This window comes from Chiloscyllium plagiosum, unplaced genomic scaffold, assembly GCF_037043375.1.
Source record: "Chiloscyllium plagiosum isolate Xiang-an unplaced genomic scaffold, Cpla_swu_hap1 HiC_scaffold_18, whole genome shotgun sequence".
In the NCBI taxonomy this organism is placed as follows: Eukaryota; Metazoa; Chordata; class Chondrichthyes; order Orectolobiformes; family Hemiscylliidae; genus Chiloscyllium; species Chiloscyllium plagiosum.
The window spans coordinates 113,299,911-113,326,814 of NW_028270156.1; the positions used below are offsets into that span (position 1 = coordinate 113,299,911).

General features: G+C 40.6%; 1 gene segment (V, D, J or C); it reads left to right on the forward strand.

The window, feature by feature from the left end:
- Positions 1-566: 566 nt before the first annotated feature.
- On the forward strand, positions 567-22,992 carry LOC148147168 (Ig heavy chain C region, membrane-bound form-like). The segment is given in 7 exon segments: positions 567-668; positions 797-1,180; positions 2,278-2,368; positions 18,354-18,662; positions 19,112-19,441; positions 22,261-22,388; positions 22,528-22,992. Coding segments are annotated over 5 exon segments (795 nt in total).
- The last annotated feature ends 3,912 nt before the right edge of the window (positions 22,993-26,904 follow it).

Genomic DNA, 26,904 nt, shown 5'->3' on the forward strand with positions numbered 1-26,904 from the left:
CTGCTGTGGTGGAATGTAGGATTAAAGGGAGTTAACTTCTAATTGAATATTCTTAATATAATCACTTTGGACACGCTCTGTATTCAGTTGATTAAATTGAATTTTGAAATGTCTAGTATGAATTACATGTTTTTTTTTAGTGCGACAGAGACTTGCAGTATCCAGGGAAGAAAAGCTCAACTGTTTTATTAGCTAGTTATATGTTTGAACTTTAATTTTAGTTTTATCTGCTTGTGAATGAATGTAGAAATAAAGGGAGCTAACTTCCAGTTGAATGTTTTTTTTAAAACAAAATACAGGCAACGATCAAGTGAAACAGACGTGAAGCTACTCAAATTTACTTCCAAAGAAGCTATTCAGCAAAACAAATATCCCAAGATGCGTATGTGTCCATGTTTAAGCAGAACCTCATGTAAAGACATGACCCCATGTGTTCGGGCTGTCCAAGCTGATACCAGGATCCAGTCTCAGCTTCCAGCAGGAAACCAACATGCGGAAGCTGTAAGCCTGCCCCTTCCGATGGCCATATAAATCCTGGGCACTGGACCGTTATTCAACACTCCTGGGTCGGATCTGTTTAGAAAGATCTTAGCAGAACCGCTTCCCACAAGTTATCAGAATGATTGTGTCGACACTTTTTCTCAGTTTGTTACTGACTTTCTTATCATGTGAGTGTTTGTTGTTCAAGTCTCTCTTTGTTACTGTCTCAATGTTAGTCTACGGCAGGAATGTAAAAGACTCAGCCATCATTTCACCAACATTAATGCTCATGGTTTATTGGTTTTCTTTTTTAAAGGTGTCCAGTCGGAGATTGTTTTGACCCAGCCAGAGGCAGAGACTGGCCGTCCCGCAGGCAGCCTGAAACTGACCTGTAAAACCAGCGGGTTCGATCTTGGCAGCTACACCATGCACTGGGTCCGACAGGTTCCCGGACAGGGTCTGGAGTGGCTGCTGTACTACTATAGTTCATCCAACAATAACTATGCGCCAGCGATTAAGGATCGATTTACTGCGTCCAAAGACACTTCAAACAACATTTTCGCGTTGGACATGGGGAACCTGAAGATCGAAGACACCGCCATCTATTACTGTGCAAGAGACGACAGCGGGAGGAACCAGGGCTGGACCCGTTCAAAAACAGCTCGAGGGAACATTTTGTCAATTCCATCATAAACTGACGGTCAGTCCGAGTTTTAAATGCAATTATACCAACTGCAATCTGAAGCAGACCTCAGGCTGCCTCTTACAAAACTATCAAAGAGGAAATGTACCATTTAAACTAGCAAACTGCTGACACAATGGGACAATGTTTTGGGCATGTCATATGTACTGCTAACACTTCCATCAATTAAATGCTCGGACAAAATGTTCGTTTTAATATATCTGACAGCTCAGGAAATCACTGCTAATTGTTATGTCAACTATGGCATTCATTCTAAACATGATCAGAACTAAATGGCTCTTTCAAATGAAAATTCAGACCTCGAGTAAAGAACAGAAAATGAGTGTACTGGTCTACATCATTGTGATACTACAGTGGGTCACAGTGTTGTGCACAGCGACAACCTCATACAAAAACCACTGACAAGTGTTTATCTCAAATTGGTGATTTCTACCATGGCAGGAGCGAGAAATAATGTGAGATGCAATTTAAACGCAATCCGGTAGTTTTAGTTTGTACAATGTATAATTTTTTTTCTACCTTCTTCGTGTTGATTGTCAAGTTAAATACAGACCAAACCTGGAAAAGTATTCCAAGCTTTCAAAATACAATGAATCGTAAAAGCTGAAATAACACACTGAATCATTTTTAGAGGAGTCTGAATCACTGCTTTCTAGGAAGTGAAGAAATTCTCTGCATTTTACAGTTTACAGTCTGTCATAGTATTTGACACAACGTGTCTCACAGTGATATAGCTGGAGTGACACTGCAATTATGATCAATACAAAAACCTATTCAGCCTCCATTGTTTGAAACTAGTCAGTGATTACTTCTACAAACTGTCTTAACTTGCAGTGCAGTATTAGTTCTGTGCGGTTTAATGCCAGTATCACCACTTAATTTGTAAAAGTGTTGGGTATTTATCGATACACCAGTTGGGGATTTTGAGAATCAGCTCATGTGTTACTCTGTGAAGTATAAAACAGTATTAACATTAATCAAGAATGTTCAGAATTCACTAGCACAATTATGTGATGAAGATTTATCGTGACTTTATTTTGTCTGTGGTTCTGAAAATTTAAAATGATGGCAGATTTTTGATTTGTTTTATACAGAGCTAGTTATTGTGTGACCCAGTCCAGAGAATGTAACACTGTGACTATCTTGAATACTGGGGCCAAGGGACCATGGTGACAGTGACTTCAGGTAAGACCCTTGAACTTTCTTAGTGACTTTTTAAAAACTTTCTATTCATGTGACTAATTTCTGAATTAAATGAAACTGAGTTTCTGTGCTGAGTTTGGTTTGGTTCGGATTGATTTTTGTGCAGACGGAATACAGACTTCAGTTAAGGCTCAGCAAATAGTTACAATGGGGATGATGGAGTCAGTTACTCGGTGTATTTCTTTTTTTGATCAGATGGGCATTCTGTGTGGCTGGGTTACTTGAAACACCTAATGTCTCTTAATCAGTCAGCTATAAATAATGTTTAATGTCAGTGACACCCTGACTGTGAGTTTTATTATCATCAACAAACACTAAGAAATCAAAGATGTTTGAGACATGACTAAACATGATTAAAATATGCTAAAATATCATTATTAATTTCTTGAATATATGTTCTTACCCTGGTTATATTTTCGCATTTATTTTGTTAATTAGTTGATGACAAGCAGGTTAGAAACTGTCATAAAATTTTCTTGCGGTGCTATATTGCATTCTGTTGATTAGATTCTGAGTTTGTTTTACTTGATTCTGTTGAATTGAACTGATTGGATTTTGGCTTTGTTTTAGTTGGTTCGGTTTGAACTGTGTTGATTGGATTCTGACTTTGTTTTTACTTGGTTTTGTTGAATTGTGTTGATTGGCTTTTGAAATTGTTTTATTTGATTCTGTTGAATTGAATTGTTTGGATTCTGATTATGTTTCATTCAAATCTGTTGTTTTGAGTTGATTGGATTCTGATTTTATTTTCCTTGATTCTGTTGAATTGAGTTGATTGGATTCTTATTCAGTTTGTGAAATTGATCAGCGTTTTTATGCTTTCTGTAATCGGGGTTTTCTTTCTGGTGAGGAGATTGACTCTCTGGATTACTTTTCATTCCCAATATTTGTGAAGTTCTTTGGTTTTTCATGAATCATTTCTGCATTTGTTAAACTTATATGACACATTTTTCTCTGCTTGATTGAAAACATTACATCCATTTGTAACGGTCTGAAAAACAACTTAAGGCAGAAACCCAGAAGTGTGAGAAATGAAAAAAAACGAGTTTTTAATGCATTGACTTTTAAAAAAAAAACTCAGTTCTAATTGTAAACTAACTGAATTTTGTTTTGAGTAGCCTCATTCAAAATAAAATTTGGGACTAAAATCTGAAACTGCAGAATTGGTCAGATTATGTAATTGAAACTAACTTAAAATTATAATGTGGTAATATTTGTCCATTCAGTAATTTTGTTTTGACCATGAAGTGATTAATCAATATATGCCTTCAACCGCTCTACTGTGCGCTGCACAAGATTGTCATGATCAGGAAGGGTGTACAGGTTGGAAATAAATTGAACTGTTGCCAGAAACGTTACAGCTTTAAGTGTTAAGTCCCCTCACAAACAAGGCTGCTGTTATAACTTGTTATTTCTATGCAATTTAATCATTAGTTTGCTGGATTCTGAGCAGGTTTGTTAGACTTCAATTTGTTTTTTTTTGTGAGGTTACATCATGTTCTTGGTTCTGTTGAAAATGTTTGCAGAGCTAGTTCTGCTGCAAACACACCGTGTTGTGATCTGGTGATCATTGACCTGTTGAGGAGGGACTGTGCTTAGGTAACATTAAATATGTTATATTTGGGAAACTGTTTTTGGTTTCTACATTGTTTTTGCAATGTTAACACGGTTGGTGACTGTGAACCGCTCCAGGTTCCTCATTCAATGCGATCAGCATGCGAGGTGAAATTTCATAAAGCCTATTAGTAAGTGAAAGACAAATCGCAAAGGTTTTAGAAATGACGGGAAAACAGATACCTTCGGGCGCCATTTTTACTTAAAAGTAATAATTAAGGATTAATCTAATCCATGCTTTACAATCCAAATTCAGAACCCCACTATCTAGTTCAATCACAAGGTCTGTCTTTAAACAGTTTACAAGTCATAGAGAAATATAAATAGAATTCCAAAGTCTAATGTTCTAATAGTTCTTGCTCTTGAGCAAAAATGCCATGACTGTCTTATAATTGATCAAGAAACACCTTTCAATTCCGCTGTACACGACATACATATTTTTCTGGCTGGAAAAGATCATTGGCAAAGACCATTTGGAAATTCTGCTCAATTCTATGAAGAACAGGTCAGTTTCACTGCTTTGATCAGTTTCACACGTAACTTGAGTTAATTAATTGTTATGTCCCTGATTAAACTGGATTTACAGGAAAAAATAAAACATTAACTGAATTATTTAATCTGCACAGTGCTTTAGGTGTTCCCAATCTGTGCATTTTAAATAAATAGTTACATTTTCCAACAAAATATCAACTGAGGAGTCATTATTTCGAAACAACTGCTGTAGTAAATTATGTGACCAAGGCCAAATTTCGAATTAATTAAAATAATCCACTCATGACCTCGCAGGGCAGCATGGTATCTCAGTGGTTGGCTCTGCTGCCTCACAGTGCCAGGGTCTCAAATTCGATCCCACCCTCAGGTGTGGAGTTAGCACATTCTCCCTGTGTCTGTGTGGGTTTCCTTCGGGCGCTCTGGTTTCCTACCACAGTCCAAAAGATGTGCAGGTCAGGTGATTGGCTCTGCTAAATTGCACACAGTGTTCAGGGATGTGTAGGTTAGGGTGCATTAGTCAGGGGTAAATATACATTAGGGGGAATGGGTCTGGGTGGGCTACTTACTGTTCAGAGGGTCAGTGTGGAATTGTTGGGCCAAACGGCCTGTTTCTATACTGTAGGAGCCCTACTTTTAAAACCATGGGAGTGCTTGCTGCAAACGCAGAGAATTCATTTTACATCGATGTGTTCAGACGGATGCAGAGTTCACAAATTTGCAGAAGACATGAACTAGAGGATAACAGAGCACATTGTTTATTCAGACACTGAAAAGAGAGTAATATTTATTTTAATTAATATACTTGACCGATTTATTGCAATGTAGTGATCGGAAGGAATCTGCTCACATTAGTTAAGTGTGACAATCATTTAGATTAGATTTCCTGCAGTACGTATGCCTTTTGGCCCAACAAGTCCACACCGACCCTCTGAAGAGTAACTCACCCAGACCCATTCCCCTACCCTATATTTACCCCTCACTAATGCACCTAACATGATGGACAACACAGCATGACCAGTTCACCTGACATGCACATCTTTGGATTGTGGGAGGAAACCCACACAGACACAGGGGAGATTGTGCAAACTCCACATAGGCAGTCATCCGAGCTGGAACCGAGCCTGGGTACCTGGATCTGTGAGGCAGCAGTGCCCACATTTACTGAGACAACCGCTAAAGCGGGCAACTCCAGACAGAAGCATGTTTTCAATTCATACCTTTTTAAACATTTTCGTTCATTAAAAGCAGTTAACAAGAAAATGACCTTGCCCTAATTCATTCCAGAGAAATGCTTTCCACACTGGAATGCAGTATTGACTTTATGCAGTGCATGCAAAATCTCCACAGTTCAAGGAACGTTTTAAGAATATGTAAAAATAATTTAGAGAATAATCCATTTTCTCCGGATCTGTGCTTTAATTGGCGATATTTCCCACCTCAATAATTTTGTTAAATACAATGACTTATGAAGTTTATTAACTCAGTGGTTATTTATGTTCATTGTGAACACATTCTTGTTCACATCAATCCTCTGGTTAGTTCCTCTGATGAATGTTCAATTACAGCGAATATATTTGACGTGAGGAGTTGAGCAATGTATCCTCTAGGATTAAGTCTGTTGTGCAGTTTATTTCAGTTTCTGGATCAGTGGTGCTGGAAGAGCACAGCAATTCAGGCAGCATCCGAGGACAGGCAAAATCGACGTTTCGGGCAAAAGCTCTTCCAGCACCACTGATCCAGAATCTGGTTTCCAGCATCTGCAGTCATTGTTTTTACCAGTTTATTTCAGTGCTATGTCTGACTAACTTGTCAATGGTCCTGACCATTTGTAAATTGTCCAGTTCAGATACCTGAATCTCAGACAGTTCAATTTCAGCTCGCGCTTCAAAACCACTTTTATCTGCCAGAAATACAATATTCGATTAGGTGCCTCAGAATTGAGAGCCCTGACTAAGTTGTTCCAATCAGAACGAACATTTCAGGAACAAAAGGCAGATAGCAAGAGTTTTGAAATTGGTTGTTGGCAACAAGAGATATTTGATTGAGAGAGGCAGAGGGAAATATGCTGCATATTTTCTTTGTGCCTCAGTTATGCAGGACATGTTCCGTGACATAATGTAGAATTAGAATTTTTTTGCATCTTATTATTTGAAAACCTATTATCAGCTTTTAATGTCACTGGCAACGGTCATATTACACTTCAAAACATTTTAATCTTTTCCAAACTAAGTCGACCGTCTGGTGCAGCAACATTCACAGGGGAAAGAGGAAGGGAGTTCGAGGTTGGAATCCAGTGACAGTGAATTGATGGCAATGCAATTCCTAGATTTATTCCTCTGTAGTTTCCATAGAGTTTGAACAATTTGGAGCTGCTGTCAAAGCATTCTTGGATAAATGTTGAAATGTAACTTTCATTGTACAAACATTCTGGAACAATCCCTGGTTGTTGGAAGGTGATAATAACTAACATGGTTTATGTATTGTCAAAACATGTGGGCTGTGTTCTCCGTGATAGTGTCAAGCTCATTGTATTCAGGTCTGTTGTGATGTTGTAGTAGAGTCCCTGATTCTGTGCCAGGTGGCCTGTGTTCACTTACAACCTGTTAGAGAGGTATGTAACACAATCTCTTATCAGGTTACTTCAGTGCAAGAAAGCAGATTGACATGTCTGGGTATTTGTTGGAATTCCACTCACAGAGGCCAATGAAATCTATTCAATCGCTGTCCTGACTGTGTCTCTGAGATATTAAACAGAAATGTTCCAGCTTTTTCCAGATCAATATTTGTTCACAAGCTTTTGGGCATCGCTAGATGGGATTAATGGAGTAAATGCTCAAAGAAATCCCAGCTTTTGACTTGCTGTTCTAACAATATCATTTATAACTAATCCAGAATGAATCATTTTCGCAGCATATTTGATGAGATTATGCTTCGGCTGTTACTTTATATTAAACCAGTGCTGTAGCTGAATTTGATTGTTCATTCCGGTGGGAGTTCCGCTGAATCCAACACTTGCAGCAGATGGTGATAGCTTTTCAGTTGGTCTTCAATTGCTATCTCAGACCATCCAGTACCTCTGCTAAGAATTCTTTTTCCAACAGGAGTCAAGCCAATGTAATCACTGTTTATCTCAACAGGTGTGAGCTCTTGTGCCAAAAACATGAAAACAATTTGGTGAAGAACCGGGGGTGGGGGGTGGAGTGGGGTCTCTGGATGCGAAAGGTTAACCTTGCCTTCTCTCCAAAGGAGCTGCTCGAGCTGCTGAGTTTCTTCAGAAATTTCTGTCTTTATTTTGGTTTTCTAGCATTTAAAGTTTGTTGTTTCATTTAAAAAAGTTGTGTTCGATGAAACACGTTCTTCAGAGAAAAGATGCATTTGAACAAATTGCGAATGTTCAGAGATATTAAATATTAGAGAAGCATTGAATTTGACCGCCCTGATCTCGAGCTGTAGTTTCACAAGAAACTATGATGACGTAACAACACACTCCAGAGCGCAGTGGCTGCTGTAATTGGGTGGAAGTTATTTTGATCACTCAGATAGAGAATGTCAATGATCCCGTTCCAAATAATCAACAGAAGGTTTTTTTCTAAAGCATGTGTGAAACAATTAATTTGTTGAAATATTTTAATACAAAGTATTCACCACCAGTGCTAGCTTAATGAATGAGAGAATGATAGGAAGGTCGGAGCAAGAGGAGGGCACTCAGCCCCTCGAGCTGTTCCACCACTTACTTAGATCATGGAGCATCTGTGAGCTAAATCCACAGGTCTCCCTTTGGTTAAAACTCTTCAACACCTTTTATTAACGAGCAAAAACTATCTCAGATTTACTGATTCCACTGCCCGTAACAAAGGGAGACACCATTTCTGAAAGACATTCCTGTGAGTACTGTGTCACAATGAGGCTGGAATTAATTGCTCATGAAAGTAAACTTTAAATCTCTGACAATTTCCAATTGAAACATCCCAATCATCATATTTCATTAATTTAACACTATACTTCCCTGGAATAAAGAAATATAATGTGTGATTGCCTTGCTAAAAATGCGGGAAGGTTTCGTTCCTATTGTAGGATTAAGAAATAGCTCTGTTCATTCAGTGAAAACACAGTCAAATTACACAAAAGGAAACCACGTCATCTTGTGGAGACACACAAGTGCCTCAAATAATTTTCTATTCTTCCAGTGGTTGTTTGAATCTCTAGACAGGTGTGGAAGTGTCCGACTTGAGAAACCAGTTATCATCAGCCTATTTGAATTGCTGAAGTTTGTGTGGTATTAGCACATTCACAGCGCTGTTAGGAAGTGAGTCCCATGGCTGTGATTGAGGAAGAAGAAACGGGCAGGGAAATATTTGAGAGTCAAGTTGAAGTCTAATTTGGAGGAGAGCTTTCAGGTGAAGCATTTACACGCATGTGCGCGCTTATCCTCAAGGATCATAGCTTTGGAACATGCTGCCGAAGGAACGTGTCAGCATGCAAACTGGAAGCTGAAGAAGGCCCCTCGGCCCCTCTAGAATGCCATTCCATTCATGGGATCATCATTAATCTTGCTGCTCACCAGTCTTCCCAACACACCAATAACATTAAACCTGATTGTTCACTGTTCAGCCAAAGAATGGTGAACCTTTGGAATTCTCCACCACAGAAATTGATTAAGGACAAAACATTAAATGATTTCAATAAGGAAGTAGATTCCTTCAATCCTTAAAAAAATGCTCCGGATATGTGGGAGAAAGGCAAACAGGGTACAATATTGGTTGAAAGCCATGAAAACATTGAATGGGACATGGTTTGTAAGTTTGCACGTAACGCTGATATTGGTGGTACAATTGGCAGTGAAAGTTATCTAAACGTACAATGAGATCTTGATCAGCTTGGCCAATGGGCTGAGGAGTGGCAGATGGAGTTTAATTTAAATGAATACGACGTGTTGCTTTTTGAGAAGACAAATCAGGTCACAACTTACAGAGTTAATGGTAGGGCACTGGATAGTGATGTTAAACACAGGGCCCTGAGGGTCCAGATTCATAGAGTCTTACAGAGTTCATGGTAAGGCACTGGGTAGTGATGTTGAACACTGAGGACCCTGAGGGTCCAGACTCATAGATTCTTGTAAGCGTTGTCTCAAGTAGCTAATGTGTTGCAGGTGTTTGGCACATGTACCTTCATTGGTCAGAGCACCGAGTGCTGGAGTTGGGGCTTCATGTTGTAACTGTCCAAAACATTGGAATGAGCTGCCAGAGGAAGTAGTAAATGTAGAGATAGGTCCAACATTTAGAAGACATTTGAATAGTTCCAGGAACTGGATAGGTCTGGATGGATATGGGCCAAAGGCAGGCAAGTGGAATTAGTTTAATTTGGGAACTCTGGTCAGCATGGATGAGCTGGACCAAAGAAACTGTTTCTGTGCTGTACGACTTTATGACTCACTGACTTTATGATGGAGTAGGCTCAAAGTTGGAAGGTGGTGAGCAAGTGAGGGGCTAGATTGGGCATGTGGGAGAGTTTGGATTGATAGGCTGTGAGGTGTTGGCTGGCTGCTGGGTACGCTTGCATGCACTCTGTCTGGCAAGGTGGCATCAAGGTAAATGGTAATGGTCACAGGATAATTTGGTCGAATTGTGCTTGGTAGGTGAGGGGTAGTTTGAGCTGAAATGCAGGATGTCTGTCTTTGCCAGGCTGGTTTATGGAGAGGTGAGCAGGATGCCGGGCTGGTTAGTGTAGAGGTGGGCAGAGTGCCAGGATGTTTCGGGGGTGGAAGGTCACTGTAATGAAGTGACAGGTGGACGTGTTGTCAAAATGCAAAGCTCGGAGTCTGGCAAAATGGTAGGTTGGAAAGCACAGATGCGAAAGGAGCTAGGGTGCAATGTGCACAGGTTGACTTGGGGAAGATGAGAGGTCAGTGATCAAGGACTGAGGTCATGTCTTGTGTAGTGGGCCTTTGTCCGAGGTTGTGAAAATGATGGTGCCAGGTCCAGTCAGGGCCAGATTTATCATGGGCCAGGTGCAGGGCGGCTGGAGTGTAAAGAAGTGAAAGGAATTGAGATCATATGTCCATCTGCAATATAGAATTTAGAACATTACAGTGCAGTACAGACCCTTCAGCTCTCAATGTTGCGCTGGCCTGTGGAACCAATCTGAAGCCTATCTATCCTACACGATTCCATTTTCATCCATATGTTTATCCAATGACCTTTTCAATGCCCTTAAAGTTGGCGAGTGTACTATTGTTGCAGGCAGTGTGTTCCATGGCCCTACTACTCTCTGAGTAAAGAAACAACCTCTGACATCTGTCATCTGTGTCCTCTCCTGCTAGCCATCACTATTCAAGGGAAAAGACTTTCACTGTCCACCCTCTGTTTATCTTTTATGTCTCAATTAAGTCACCTCACAACCTTCTTCTCTCAAATAAAACAGCCTCAAGACCCTCATCCTTTCGTCATTAAACCTTCCCGCCATACCAATCAACATCCTGGTAAACCTCCTCTGAACTATTCCAAAGCTTCCACATTCTTTCTATAATGTGCTGACCAGAACAGGACACAATACTCCCAAGTGCGGCCCCACCAGAGTTTTGTACAGCCGCAGCCTAACCTCGTGGTTCTGAAACTCATTCCCTCTATCGATGAAAGCCAACACAAAGTATGCCTTCTTAATAACTCTATCAAACTGGCTGGCAACTTTTAGGGATCTGTGTACATGGACACCGAGATCTCTCTGCTCAGCTACACTACCAATATTGATTGCCTTGGATATGTTTCGTGTGATAGGGGATGTGTGTTCCGGGCATGAATGGGTGTATAGCAGGGTAGGGTTTGTCAATGTGAGTGGGAATTTAGGTCTAGACAAAGTAAGTGCAGTGGTTAGTCTGAAAGATGAGGTTTGCTGGTGAACTGCGTGTCAGTTTGATAGTTTTTAAAGTTAAAGATTACTTGTTCATTTCTCAAATCATATTTACGTAAATACTCAGCTGTAACACTCCAAAGTCTCTGAACCTTAATAGTCCTCCATTTTTCAGAGGCCCTCCAGAATTCAGATAATTGTAAATGAGATGTTTCAACTTCCAGACAATTGGCATGAGTTCAGCCCTGACAGCCATCCTCCCCGTCCCAGTGCTCAGCTCCTGCCTGTGCTGCTGCTGCAGTGACCTTCCTCCCAGAGAGAACATTCTATCTTGCATTGATAAGTGAGGAAGGCTTACTGGACCTGATTTCCAAGTATGGGGACGGCAAACACGAGGGGACACAACTTTAAAGTGAGGGGAGATAGGTATAAGACAGATGTCAGAGGTAGTTTCTTTACTCATTGAGTAATGCTTTGCCTGCAACTGTAGTAGATTCGCCAAGTTTAAGTACATTTAAGTCGTCATTGGACAAGCATATGGACGTACATGGGATAGTGTAGGTGGGATGGGCTTCAGATTAGTATGACAGGGCAGCGCAACATCGAGGGCCGAAGGGCCTGTACTGCGCTGTAATGTTCTATGTTCCATGATTCACTCTGATTTCTCTCCGGGTGTACTGCCAACTGTTGGGTATTTCCAGCAGCACGGCACCTCGTGGGGCAGCACTCTGGTTCTGTGGTTAGTGCTGCTGCCTCACAGTGCTAGGGACTCGGGTTCCATTCCAGCCTCGGGTGACTGTCTGTGTGGAGTTGGCACTTTCTCCCCACGTCTGTGTGCATTTCCTCCCACAGTCCAGAGATGTGCAAGTTGGGGGAATTGCAAATGTTGTGTTCAGTAATTGGGAGTTTAGGTGCATTAGTCAGGGTTAAATGTAGCATAACAGGGTAGGGGAATGGGTCTGGATGCGTTACTTTTCAGAGGGTGGGTGTGGACTTATTGGGCCAAATGGCCTGTTTGCACACACTGTAGAATTTCGAAGAATCTGCATTTCCTTAGTTTGTATTTTGTGAAACGTCTCTGCTCTTCACAGCAATCCAGTGAAAGTGTCAGTTGGTGGGATCTTCAAACAGTTACTGGGGTGGGATCAGGATGTTCTTCTTCCTAAATTATATGGTAATGGTCAAGGTCGAGGGCATGTTTCTAAAGAGGGAACCAATGATCATGATCAGCAACTGGTAGGAAACAAAAATAAACCCCAGTTATGCTGTAGACTCAGCGGGAGCATACTGGCAAACGTTTACAGCTGAGGGTACATTTGAGTAACTGATAAGGTCAAATTAACAGAAACTAACATGCTCAATTGGTCATTCTATTGTCGAGACACCGTCTCCTCCCATGCTTTATGGCCTGGTCTCCTCCTGTCAGGAGCACAACACCGGTTCTGTGATCTTTGGTTGTTTGGCGATGGACTATTCCCCTGATATCACCAAGGTAACCTGGAAGAAAGGTGGGGAGCTAATCACGACTGGATTGAAGACTTACCCATCAGTGAGAAACAAGAAGGGAACCTACACCCTGAGCAGCCAGTTAACTCTGCCCGGGTCAGCGGTAGATTGCCCCAGCAAAATCTCCTGTGAGTTTCAACACAGCGGGTCACACAAGAGCAAAGTAATGCCATGTCCAGGTACGTGTTGTGGGAACTGTGATAAACAGATCATCTGTGATTAACATGAATAAGGCATTATTTATAACCGTTTTCACAGAATCACCTTATACAGCACAGGAAAAAGGCCCTTTGATCCATCCAATTCACGCCTATCAATAACAGCCACCTAACTATTCCAGTCTCATGTGCCAGCACATGATCCATTGCCTTGTGTGACTTGCCCTTGCAAGGATACTTCATACTTATTATGAGGCGCTCAGTCTCTACATGACTTATAGGTGCTGAGCTCCAGGCTAACACCACCCTCTGTTTGATTTTGTTTTCCCCTGAGATCCATTTGGAAGCTCCTGGCCTTACCTTCACCCTGTGCCCCTGAGGCATTGATCTCTCCATCAAGGGGAAAGGTTTCATCCAGTTTACCCTGTCTATGCCTAAAATAATTCTAGACATCATGATAATCATCTCCCTAATTCTCCTCTGCTCCAAGGAAAACTCCTGTCCATCTAAACTAATTTCATAACTAAAACCCTCCAACCCAGGCAAGATCCTGGCAAATCTCATCAATACTGCCTTCAGTGCAATCACATTCCTTCGATAACATGCACACAACGCTTCAGTATGGCCTAACCATCTCACCACACTTCATTGTCAATGTCTAGGCTAATAAAAGCAAATATCCTCCCACTTTCTTAGCCTCTTTCTCCAGACGACACAGTATTACATGGGAACGGTGGGTACATGCACCAAAGATCCTCAGGCCTTTCCAGGGTTCCACCATTCAAAACGTCATACCTGACAGATTCTTCTGCCGAATTACATCACCTTACATTTATTCAGAATAATTTCCATTTGCAACTTTTCTCATCACATACAACCAACCCTTTTATATCCTCCTGCAATCGGAAGCCATTATGCTCATGACTTACCAACATGACAGTTTTCATTTCATCTGTGAATTCACTGGTTAATCCTCCTAAATTTGAGTCTCAATCATTGGTATGTAAGAGAAATAGCAAGGAAATCAACACTAATCCCAACAGAACACCAGGAGACATGGATTTCCTGTCACGCAGACACCCGATGACTATTAACCCCTGCTCCCATCACTCAGCCAGTTCTAGATCCAATCTGTCAAATTAACTCGGATCCCATTGGCTCTGATTATTGCTATCATCTGGACATCGAGTTATCTCTATGAAAACTACTATCAAATTGTTACACATGACTTCCTCTCAATAAAACCGTGCTGAAAATTGTTGATTTATCTTCCAAATGAAGACTAAATTCACTTGTCAATAGTTTCCTTACCACTGAGAATAGCTTGACAGATCTATGTTTTCATTATTTCTCCCTTCCTTTGTCCTGCATAACAGTGCAACGTTGCCTGATCTACACTCACTTGGCACAACAGCTGTGGCCAGACAGGAATTCTAAATTATTGTCAGCGACCCAACTATTTCATCCTTTGCATCGCTCAACCGCTTGGTATACTTTTCATCTGCCCTGGAAATATAACCACTTTTCATTCAGCAAGACAACACAGAACATCACGTCATGTGTCCTAATTTCTGAAAGTACATCACAACACCCCTCCATGATTTCTGTCCCCACATTGTCCCTCTTCCTAGTGAACACTGACACAACACATTCGTTTTGACCACAACCAAATCCTCCGGCTCCACTCCAATAATAACACTTAATGGGCATTACTGTTTCCCGAATAATTCTTTTATTATGAATGAGTCTGTAACTTTTAAAAATATTTTCCTTTATTTTGACTGCTATTATTTTCTCATGGTCCCTTTTGCTCTTCTAATTCCTTTGTCTTTCAAACTCCCCCTTGCACGTTCTGTACTTCATATTAGTTTCTATTGTTTTGAGATTTCAGTGTAGACTGGAAGCCTCCCTTGTTTCTCTTTATCTCCCCCTCCATGCCCTTTGGTGTCCAGAGCCCGCTGCATTCTTGGTACCACGCAGTGGCTTCCTGGGAAATGTCCTCCCTGTGATTTTCCTATCTCTTTCTTAAATGTGTCACACTGCTCTGACTCAGATTTACCAATAAGTGTCAGCTTCCAGTCCACTCTGGTCAAGTCATTACCTGATCTTACTAAAACTGTCCTTCCCCTTTTCAGAACTTTGGGCCAATTTCTATTCCTTTGCAGTACAATCTGAAATCCAACTGATTTACGATCACTGTCTGCAAAGTGCTCCACCATTGATGTTTTACCCACTGGATCGACTTCATTCCCTAAAGTTAAGTTCAGGTTCACCCCTCGCTTGCAAGGTCTGGATTAAAATTCTCTGTATTAAACACATACTTTGTTCAAATATTCTCCTGGGGGCATTTTCAGAATTGTGCTCCCTCTAAACTTTTGACAAAATGAATATCCAAGCCTATGCTGAGGAAGTTGAAAACCTCTTTTCTCATTCCACTACTTAATTTACATGTCTCTGAAATTTGCCCATGTATTTGCACTTGGTCTTTTGGACCTATAGTAAGGTCTATCGTGCTCTCCCAGTAGTTATGTTTGTTGTATTTTGGTTTTGAAGTACTGTCCATTTGCTTTTATTTGAGGAGGTATACATGATTTCATTTCTCTTTACAGCCTAAAATACTCTTGTCAGAATTGCGACAGAAGCTTTATTCAGTACCGAACACCCCCGCCCCCATCATTTTCCATCTTTCCCTGTCTTGCCTGAAGGCACTAAATCCTGGAATATTGAATAGCCACTTCTGCCCGGCTCTCAAAATGTCTCCGTGATAGCAACGGCATCATTTCTTCATTTATGCCTTGTTCATCACACTCTGTCATTAAAACGAATACCATCCAACGTTGCTATCTCCCTTCTGATGTTACCGGCCTATAGTTTCTCTGCCTCCTTGACTCCCTTGCTGTGTCCTCTAAGTTTAGCCTTTCACATTGTCCTGCTGATCTTTCTGTGTGGATCCCAGCTTCTCCAGCACTCTGCACAATTATGATTCCTGTGTCCATTAACCACAAGAAACCTTGATATATGAGAACTGATTGTATTTGTTATGAAATTCGTCGGATAATGTATGCGATGTGTTTCCTAAAGGTCCAGATATTCTCCCACCAACCCTTCTCCTAACTGTGAGCTCCAGCGAAGAAATCGCAAGCAGCAAGTTTGCAACCGTCGTCTGTTCAATCATCGAGTTCCATCCAAAGTCAATCTCCGTGAGTTGGTTGAAAAATGGCCGACCCTTGGATTCTGGCTTCTTCACGTCTCCCGTGTGTGAGGCGAAAGGGAACTTCTCGGTGACGAGTCGGCTGATGGTCTCTTACGGTGAATGGTTCAACAGCGCAGTCTATACCTGCCAGGTCACTCATGGAGAGAACACTCAAAGTAAAAACATCAACTCAATCCAGGATAAGAGACACACACTGAGAGAGCTACAAATCATTCTGAACTCTGATGTGAATCAAACGCACTAATTTATCAGGCGTAGTAAACAGCACGGTACAGCTTCTCGTTTCCCAACATGCCACGTATCTCATTTCAGTTTGAGTGTTACATTAGCATTGCTCATAATTCAACCTTTTGGCAAGTCAGAAAAGCATGTTTCCTCTCTGTTGAAGATAGATATATAGACAGTAAGCTTTGTTAAATAGTTTGTTGCCTGACCATGCTGGGAGAGGCATTCAGAATGCTGAATCCTTGCCTGGTAGCCGCTTCAAGGGTAAGTTTGTGGTGGAGGGGGGATATTGGAGAGATATCTGATTGAAACATAGAAAATACTGAGAGACTGAGGTCGAGTGAATGTGGAATGTGGAATAGATGCTTTGACTGGTAGGCGAGACTAGGACCCAAGGGCACAGTCTCAGGGTCAAAGGGGCACCGTTTAGAACTGAGATGGTGAGGAATTTCTTCAGCCAGAGGGTGATGAGTCTGTGGAACATGTTGCTGCAGAGGGCTGTGGAGACCAGGCCATTGTGTGTATTCAAGCCAGAGATAGATCGGCTCTTGTTTAGTATGGGGAGAAGGCAGGAGAATGGCTTTAGCCCGAAATGTCGATTTCCCTGCTCGTCGGATGCTGCCTGACCTGCTGTGCTTTTCCAGAATCATTCTGATCTAAACTCTGGATTGGCCGAACAGCCTTATTCTGATCCTCTATCAAATTGACGTGGTTAAAATATGCAGTGACCCTTACTTGAGAATAAATCAAAATGCGTTCAATGCTTCATTCCCTGCTCAGGAATGACCTGTTGGTTGGACATTGTACGACATCTATTTTTATCTGGTACTGAACTCGTTAACTTCATTTATGGGATCAGACCACAGACCAAGTGGGTATCACATTTGATGAACTGGGATAAACGTGATCTCACTGAGCTGCTTTAAGATGCTCTCTGTAATTAGTGGATGAGGCAGGAGAATAAATTCTGGTGGGAATGCTACAATAGGGATATAGGGATGAATGAACTCGGAACTCGAGACAGGCTGATTTAGCCTGGTTTGGGGTGATGATGTTTACACAGTGAGTAGTGGATGTCTATAAAATTAGTGCTCATTTCCATCCAGTTTGTAGATTAATTTAAGACGCTTTTGTTTTTTTTTCTCCCCTGCTCAATGAAGAAATTTAAAAATGCAGCTTGGTAAATAAAGTAAAAGTACAGACCAGTTATGAACTAACTGAATGGAGGGAAAGACTTAAGGATACGGGTGTCCTTCTCGATATCCAATGCTGTACTCAGTGTCTTGTTTTGAGATCTACTCCAAACACAGCCCACGAGGAACAATGACATAAATTAGAGAATGACATCACACCAATAACGAAAAGTATTTTTGATCACGTTAAATATGATGAACAGAATTTCCATGGCTGTTCACCGCTCCCGTAACACTTTAGAACTCTGCAAAGAGAATAATTATTATTTATTATAATTTGTCCAAAATTTGGGATGTGGTTTGGCAGTCAGTGTGACCAGCAGCACTTGCACCTAAAGGTTATGAACATGGAAACGAACTCATTATATTCAGATTACTCTTGTCACAAGTATCAATAGATGGTCTTAAGTGAGAGACAAACTCTGAAAGAAAGGTCATTCCATGGGTTACATGATGGTATCTTCGATGATTTTACTTTTTTCACAGGTTTCACTTGTTACAAAGCCAGTGTTCTTTAGGAATAATTACACAGGGTATGTTATAAGTAATCACAAATGTTTCACAGATCAAAATACATCAACAATAGTAAGCATCGTTTCAGAATAGTTGGAGTTGCCATATTGAAGGTGGTGTCTTCACCCTGTGAAGGAGTAATCTGAAGATTGGCTGTTTGTATCAGAAAGGGGCATTTTTCATTGACTTTGATTTTTGTTTCATAGAAGATACCGAGTGCCACCCTAACACCGTTAAAATCCTCCCACCGCCAGTAGAACAAGTCTTACTGGAGGCGACAGTGACGTTAACCTGCGTTGTGTCCAATCTTCCTTCTGGAGTCAATGTGACCTGGAGACAAGAAAAGAAGCCTCTGAAATCAGAGATTGCTGAGCAGCCTGGACAGAATCCCGACAGCGTGATCAGCAAATTAGACATTTCTACTGAAGCCTGGCTGAGTGGCGTTACTTTTGAATGTGTGGTGTACCATCAGAATCTACCGACTCCGCTGAGAGACTCCATCCACAAGGAGAAAGGTGGGCGGTGAGATTAAAGCACAAAGCATCCCATGTGTAATCCAGATCCAGTTACATCAATGATAGGCTTTGATTGGTAATGAACCAACACCGTTGGGGGCATTAATGATGCATCTGAAGGCAGGAGAGCTAAGTAGCTGATTCAGAAAAAGATGGACCAAAGGATATTGTATTCTGATTAAGTCAGATAAGGTGGGAAGAAGCCTGGGTTGTGATGTCACCATCAACAATGACAAATGGCCAGAATGTCCTCGTTGTGGGCTGGAAACATGGAGGCAACTTTCACATTAAACTTTCCTTTTTTTACTGAACAGAATGTGTACCATTCTGCTCCTTTAGAAAACGAAAGTGAATAAATCCCAAATTAAACATGGCGCATATTTAGTGAAATTGTGATTTTGGTTCAGGATTTTTTTGGTTGATTTATATTTGTCTCCAATATTCTGCAGTGATTAATCCGCTAGCGCCATCAGTGTCGGTTCTCCTGCCACCAACAGAAGAAATCTCCGCTCAGAGGTTTCTCTCCCTCACCTGTTTAGTGAGAGGTTTCTCCCCCCGAGAAATCTTCGTCAAGTGGACTAACAATGACAAGCCGGTGAATCCCAGTAACTACAAGAACACTGAGGTGATGGCGGAAAGCGACAACACCTCCTTCTTCATCTACAGCCTGTTATCCATCACAGCGGAGGAGTGGGCCAGCGGTGCTTCTTACTCCTGTGTGGTGGGACATGAAGCGATTCCATTGAAGATCATCAACAGAACAGTCGATAAATCCAGCGGTAAACCGAGTTTTGTAAACATTTCACTTGCACTGATGGACACTGTTGATTCATGACAATAAAAATCTCAAAGTTGCATTTAATAATTCAACAGAAGTAATGAAGTGTTTTTTCCTCCAGTTGTGAGTTAAATACTGAATCAGTTGTTTCTCACTCTGACTTACATTCCATCTGTGTAGTTAAAGTGAATTATTAACAGTCTAGGACGAATGTCTTGTGCAGTTAATGTTCTCTGCTCAGGTACACCCTGGGTCAGAGACAGAGTAAAGCTCACTCATTGCAGGATTCCGCCAAGGACGTTATCCATCCTAAATCCCTCTGTGACAAAATCTGACCATGTCCATTTTATGTCAACGGTAGGGCACAAGTTTTGAACTTGGTGTTTTTGATTCCCCCCATTTGACATTCTTACAAAATTCATGTCAGTTTTAAACTGCCAAATTGCACCAATTGGAAATGTAAATTTAAGACACTTTAAAATTAAATTTGATTGGAACATACCAATCGTAAAGAGTGCAGAACAGTTTGAATGTAACCTTTGTTTCTGGGGAACTGCCAGGGATCTTGCGCCAGCGCATGAGTTGACAGAATATATCTTCACTTTCCCACCAAAGAGAATCAACAGATAAGTTGTTGTGGAGCAGAGGGGAGGGGAACGATGAATAGTCTGTCCTCTTGCTCCCTGTGCAGAGTTTTCATGGTGGATGTCCTCTGTAATGTAACCCAGTTGCTAACAGGAACAGTCAGCTTCTTGCTTACTGTCCAAAGATTTTACATTTCCATGCAAAACAATACCTTTGAAGCATGTTAGACACGCTTGGCTCTGTTAACAAATGATTACCATTGATTCCCATAATCCAAAACTGGTGTTTGCATCGTCCCAGTTTGAATTCCATAGTTTTGCCTCAGTTTTCTGGAGCACATGGGATCAATTCTTGTATTCGAATACCTGATATCATTTTGTTTCACATACAGAACGCAAGTAGACATTTTCTAATAAACATATTCAGAAATGTTATCTCTGGGGCTGTGGGGATTTGAACTCACGCCTTTTCTCTCAGAGACAGAAGTTCTATTACTGCAAGAGAAGAGTTGCTCATAAAACGCTTACCTTTGCACCACGATGGGAAATGTTTCCTGCAAAACCAAGGTCAAATCTAATTATGGGCAATGCATTAAAATTAGAACAATAAATTAGAATAATGAAAATTGCAGTCTGGTATAAGAACAGATACAGAGAGATGATCGCAAATACACACGTAATGACACATATACGGGCTCTCACCTAAAGACACATATTTATGTGCACACTCAAATTTGCATATAGATAAGATGTCACACACGCATACTCGCACAGAGCCACACATGCAAGTGGTACTTGAACACTCACCTAAGCTCATACAAAAACTCACATACACCGAAAGCAAATCATTTGCACAAATGAACAGGGGTACTCACACATAACCATGAGAAACATCGACACACGGTAACACACAAATGGGCATGAATACATATCCATTCATACAGCACAATGCGTACAGACATACACACATGAACACACAGATACAAATTCCGAAAAATGTCCTCCCACATGCCAACTCACACGGGCACGTAAGTGCACAGAGATAAACATTATTTTCCCATTTTCAGAATCACAAACACACGATGACAGAGGCAGCTTAATTAGTTATTTTTAAACCACATTGATCAGCATGTATACAATATCACACGCACACACAAATTCAGAGTCTCACATGCAGACACACAAGTGCATAGATGACCAAATAGAGGGGCGTTTATTAAATAAGGATAATGGGCACAAGCATCAGCAAGCATCCACAAACAATAATACAAACAAGTTTATCAGGAGATGGTTTGGGAAAGATTGCGACACAAGCAAACATCATCATATAAATATAAACATCCATCAAAACATAACTGCATGCTAACATTTATTCAGCAGAAACATGAACATAACCGAGTTTAGGTCGGATCTGAAACAGACACATAATCACACATTTTAGATAGCACTAATGAAAAGTGAACACTCACAAAGACATTACAAGATAAGCATAGGCAGCAACGAAGTGGCATATTAGCATGATGATGCTTACACAATGTGAAAAGACAAACATTTAGATGCACAAACACATGAGCACACCAGCAGTAAAGGAACAGGAATATGTTTATTCATGCACAGACTCCAGCATGGGCTAGAGTGAAGTAAGAGACTCTCATAACCACATACACAAACATTAAAGGGAAACCAAACACATCAAGCAGTAGATCAAATAAATTAAGGGACACACGTACAAAAACTTATTCCTAAATATACAGATCTTACAAACTAAAATATGAAGCAATGTCCTGACTGTGATGTCACTCATATTCATGATTTGCCAAGCAATTGGTCACCAATACAAAAGATGAGAATCACATTTGAACTTTTATTCAGTGATGGCCACAATTTTCAACTAAAGTGCTGTCACAGCCTATATTTAAAATATAATGATATAATTAAAATCATCATTCGTAATAAGCATTCCTCAAATAATAATATCCTTAAATAACAGATTGAAAGAAAAATAATTTAAAACGTTCTGACATGGACAATGAAGAAAGAACATGTGCAGTTAGCATTTGTAAATTCTTGCTGAGAGTCAATAACGTACTAATAGATACAAATAAGAGTCACACTTGAGAAATACCTGACTGCTTTATGAAGATGTAATGGTCTCTAATTACATGACTTGGATGCAAATAGATCGATCTGGATCAATAAACAATCTAAATGCGTTCTCTCGGCTTTATATTCATAGATTCAATAGATCGCACTTGGATTGAAGACTATGAGGATGATAACAGCAACATCTGGACAACTGCTTCCACGTTCATCACCTTGTTCTTCCTGAGTATTTTCTACAGCGCTGCCGTCACTCTGGTGAAGGTGAGAATAATCACATCTTTCTCACACCAAGCAGCCCAATATGTTTTGTGAAATCTCGAAGTGTGCTATTGAATAAACATTAAATCTGAAAGTCCCTGATCATAAATATCTGCGTCATTGCTTTCTCTCTCTTTTCCAGGTTAAATGAATGAGTTGTGGACCCCTTTGAGTTTCCTGATCTGCTTATCAAGGTCTTTGAATTCCCAATCTCCAATTTGTCCTGTTGCTGACTCTAACAGTGAGATTACGTAAGTTTATCAGCGTGTAACTGAGACAATTATTGATGGATTTTCCTTTTTACTTTGATATCTTTGAGATGGTTGTGGTTGGAAGAACTTGTAGCTTCCCAGTTGTTTGAAGCCCGTTTGTTTTGTTTTTATTTGTTCCTTTCTCAGAATGGTTGCCTACCCTTTCTGATGAGCCGTTGTATTCCCTTTCTTGTGACTGTTACTGATGTACAGAAAGTTCCCAGCTCACAGCGCATGTGTTCTCGTCTCAATGTGGCATCCAGCCATTATATTCACTTCTGTTAGCTTTTACATCAACTTTTTGGATAAACATGCTTTCTGAAATGGTTAATAAATCTCGAATGAATATGCACTAACCTTGAGTTTGCTTAATTCTTTCTTCAAGGCCAGTCAGTAATAATACATTTACCCACATCCTACTCCTTTCCCAGCCAAATACTTTCACTTGTTCTGTTTGGTTGTGTTTCATCCAGTCATTTAGTTTAATGCTGCGCTACCATGCAGCCCACTAATGTAAATACATCTTTCACACGATATGCCTGATGGAACACTCCAGAGGCAGAATGATTAGAGAACATTTCCGCTTATGCACCAAGGGTCATGGGCTCGGGTCACCTCATGATAATGTTATCGGCTCCACCAGAAGCCTATAAAAGGCAGTTAACAGAGTTTGAAAGTTTACTCTACACTGTCTAAACTAAAAGTACTCCCAATGTCAGGGCAGCCTGGGTTGGTAATGCAGAAATCGCCACCTAAAGCGCCCAACGAAACATTCATCAGCCAAAAATGTCAACGTTCAGTCAGGTATTCAGACACAACACGTGCACAATCCAAGGACGGATTCTCAGAACTGGAGTTTTTCTCACACATGAATCTCATGGAGCACAATTCCTGGGATCTACTTGACACACCACACCTGTCAAATCCCAGGGAATGAGACTGAGATCTGTCTGATACAGGGATATTACTGAACAGCAACCCTCAAAAATAATAAATCAGAGGTCGATGTGATCAGGCAAGGCACAGCTCATGAGTACCTGAAATATTCAGCCATTGGGATCTATATGGCACAAGACGGAATTGAGAACCAATCATAGCAACTGGTCACAGAGTCTGGAAACTATCAGCAGAGGAGAACATTCTCAATTTCTCAGAGTTGGTGAGGTGTATCATCCCGGGAATAGTGTTGTGAATCAGTCACGCACCCAATCTCATAACTTTGCATTTTTTTCAAAAGCGTGGCACCTGAAACTAGATGCAACATTCCAGGTGAGACAAGAGACTGTTTTATTTCAGTTTAACATAATTGCTATGTGTTTGTTCTCTACAGCGTAGGGTGATGAAGTAGGGTTTATTTGCTCTTCTGTCCACGTGTCATGGTACATTCCCTTATTTGTGCACATACACACGGGGGATCCTCTGCTCCTGCACCCCTTTGGGTTTACCCCCTTACTATTGTATGATCCCCTGAGTTCATCACAAAACAAAGAAGCACGTCACACCTCCCTGAGACTGATCTATCTGACACACCGATATTAATGAATAACAATCCTCAACAATTATATATCACAGGTTGATTTCGATCAGGGAAGGCCGAGATGAGAAGTTTTGGAAACCCTGCTGCTTTCCATGTCCTTTCCCACAAGCCGTCTGTCAAGCTTTGAAGCTCTTAGCTGTTCTTCCAATATCCTAACATTTTATTCTAAATTGCTATTAATATTTTTCTGTAATTTTGCATTAGAGATCAAAGCACAGGTTGAACCAACAAGGACTCCAAACACTGAACCCTGAGAACGTACACGATAAGGCAACCTACATTCTGAAACGGCAAACACCCGTTAACAAATGGTTAACAAGTACAAAACAGCGGGTGGGATTAACTTGAACTCATCAAAATAAAAGGAAAGTAATCTGGAGGTAGAGCGGTGTCGGCAAGACCTGGGCAGACAGAATGGAGTTCGTTTTTTAAAATTCTTGTTTCTATCTAGGATTTTCCTTACACACAATGTAATCTTTTATTTCCCATCACCCAAGTCACACATAGTATCTTTATTTTCAGCTACGAACCATCACCAGTAAGTTGAATAATATATGTTCAAAGCCCCTCCCATCATCAAAGGTACGGCAGAAGTAGGAAGAGCTCGAAGGAGATTGGAGCCAATTTTTCTTGTGGTGAAACATTACTACTGTTCTAACGCAAGGGATTTCTGATGGATGGTCTAGTGAAGCTATGTGGATGGAACTCAGAAATGAGAAAAGCATGATTATTTTGATGCGATTGTAATAGTTCCCCCAGTAGTCAGAGTGAAATTGAATAGCAAATATGTCGAAAGATCTTATTTATACGTGAGAATAATAGGATTGTAATAATAGCAAATTTTAACCTTCCAAACATAAAGTGGGACAGCATGGTCTTAAGAGCTTGTATGGTGAGGAATTTGGTAAGTGCTAAAGTCAATTTTCTTCATTAATATGCAGATGTAACTATCACAGAAGGAGCAAACCTGACCTACTCTTGTGATATACGGCAGGGAAAGTTACTGAATGGTTAGTCGGGGAGTTTTTTGGGGCCGGGGTCATAATTCGATTAGTTGTAAAATATTTATGTAAAGGATTGGCATTATATATAAGTTAAAGTTCTTAATTGGACGAGGGCAAATTTTGATAGTATGAGACAAAAACTTTCAAGGGTTGATTGCAGTAGACTGTTTGCAGCTCAAGGGACGGCCGGCAAGAGTGATGCTTTCAGAAGTGAGATAACGAGAGTTCGGAGGCGTGATGTTCCTGTTGGTGTGAAGATAAGGCTGATAAGAGGAGGGAACACTGGAGGAATAAAGATATTGAGGCTCTGGTTCAGATTAAGAATGAATCGTACATTAGATATAGAGAAATGAGATCAAGTGAATCCCGAAGAGTACAAGAGGTGCAGGGATATTGTAAAGAGGGAAATGAGGAGGGCAAGAAAGGAAAATGAGATAACCTTGGCAGATAATGTTAAAGATAATCCAAAGAGATTCGACTAGTACATTGAGAGCAAAGGGGTAGATCATAGAGTCATAGAGATGTACAACTTGGAAACAGATCTTTCAGTCTCACTCGCCCATGCTGACCAGATATCCTAAACTAATCTAGTCCCATTTGCCAGTACTTGGCCCATATCCCTCTAAACCGTCTATTCGTCTACACACCCAGATGCCTTTTAAATGTTGAAATTGCGTCAGCCTCCACTGCTTCCTGTGGCGGTTCATTCCATACACACCATCCCCGGCATGAAAAGTTGCTTCTTCGGTACTTTCAACTTTTTCCCCTCTCACTCTAAACCTATACTCACGAGTATAGGTTTAGATGAGACTCCACCCACCGCAGGGCAAAAGACCTTGTCTATTCACTGTATCCGTGCCTCTGATGATTTTATAAACATTTATAAAGTCACCCCTCAGCCTCCAACGCTCCAGGGAAATCAGCCCCAGCTCATTCAGCCTCTCCCTGTATAACTCTACATGGCTGTGAATATGTATAAGCCGAGAGGGATTGTTTCATAAATCATGTTACATTTTATATAAACGCTGCTTTTTTATTATCATTTAGTTTAAAATGGAGGATGGGTGCCTTTTCAATTTCATACCAGTAGCACAGAAAGACCTGGGGAAATAAACTGCAACAAAAAAGAAATGGACAAAAGTGATTGCACTACGGATAATCTCACCATATCATTCGTGTAAAAAATAATTCCCTGTTTTGACCTTGAAGTTAATAGAGTCTATTAATTAGTCCTGTGTGTGTAATAATTTTCATCTATCTGTCATTCTACATTTAGTTGTTATAGTTACCGTGTGGATTACTGCACCTCTGTAAAAATTCAAAACAAAATAAAGTAAAACTGCAAATTAATATTGTATCTAATTACGAGAAAGATAATTAGCAATTCAATGACACCAAATTGGAAAGGAATGTTGAAATGTAGTCAATTCTGAGGACTACAAGAAGTTGCAAGAGATCATTAATTAATTTATGGCATATTCAAATAATTAACAAATGAAGATCCACACAGATAAACGTAAGGTGTTACATCTTGGTAGGAGTAATGTGCAGGTCACTTATTCAAAGATGCACGTCTAAGTGAGGGAGACAAACAAAGGGATTTCAGACAATTACATCAGTCACTAACAATTTCACCACAGGTTCCAAAAGCCATAAAAATGCAAACAAGGCTCTAAGCTTTATCTCTAAAGGTATAGATTTGAAAGTAGGGTCACTACAGAAATTTG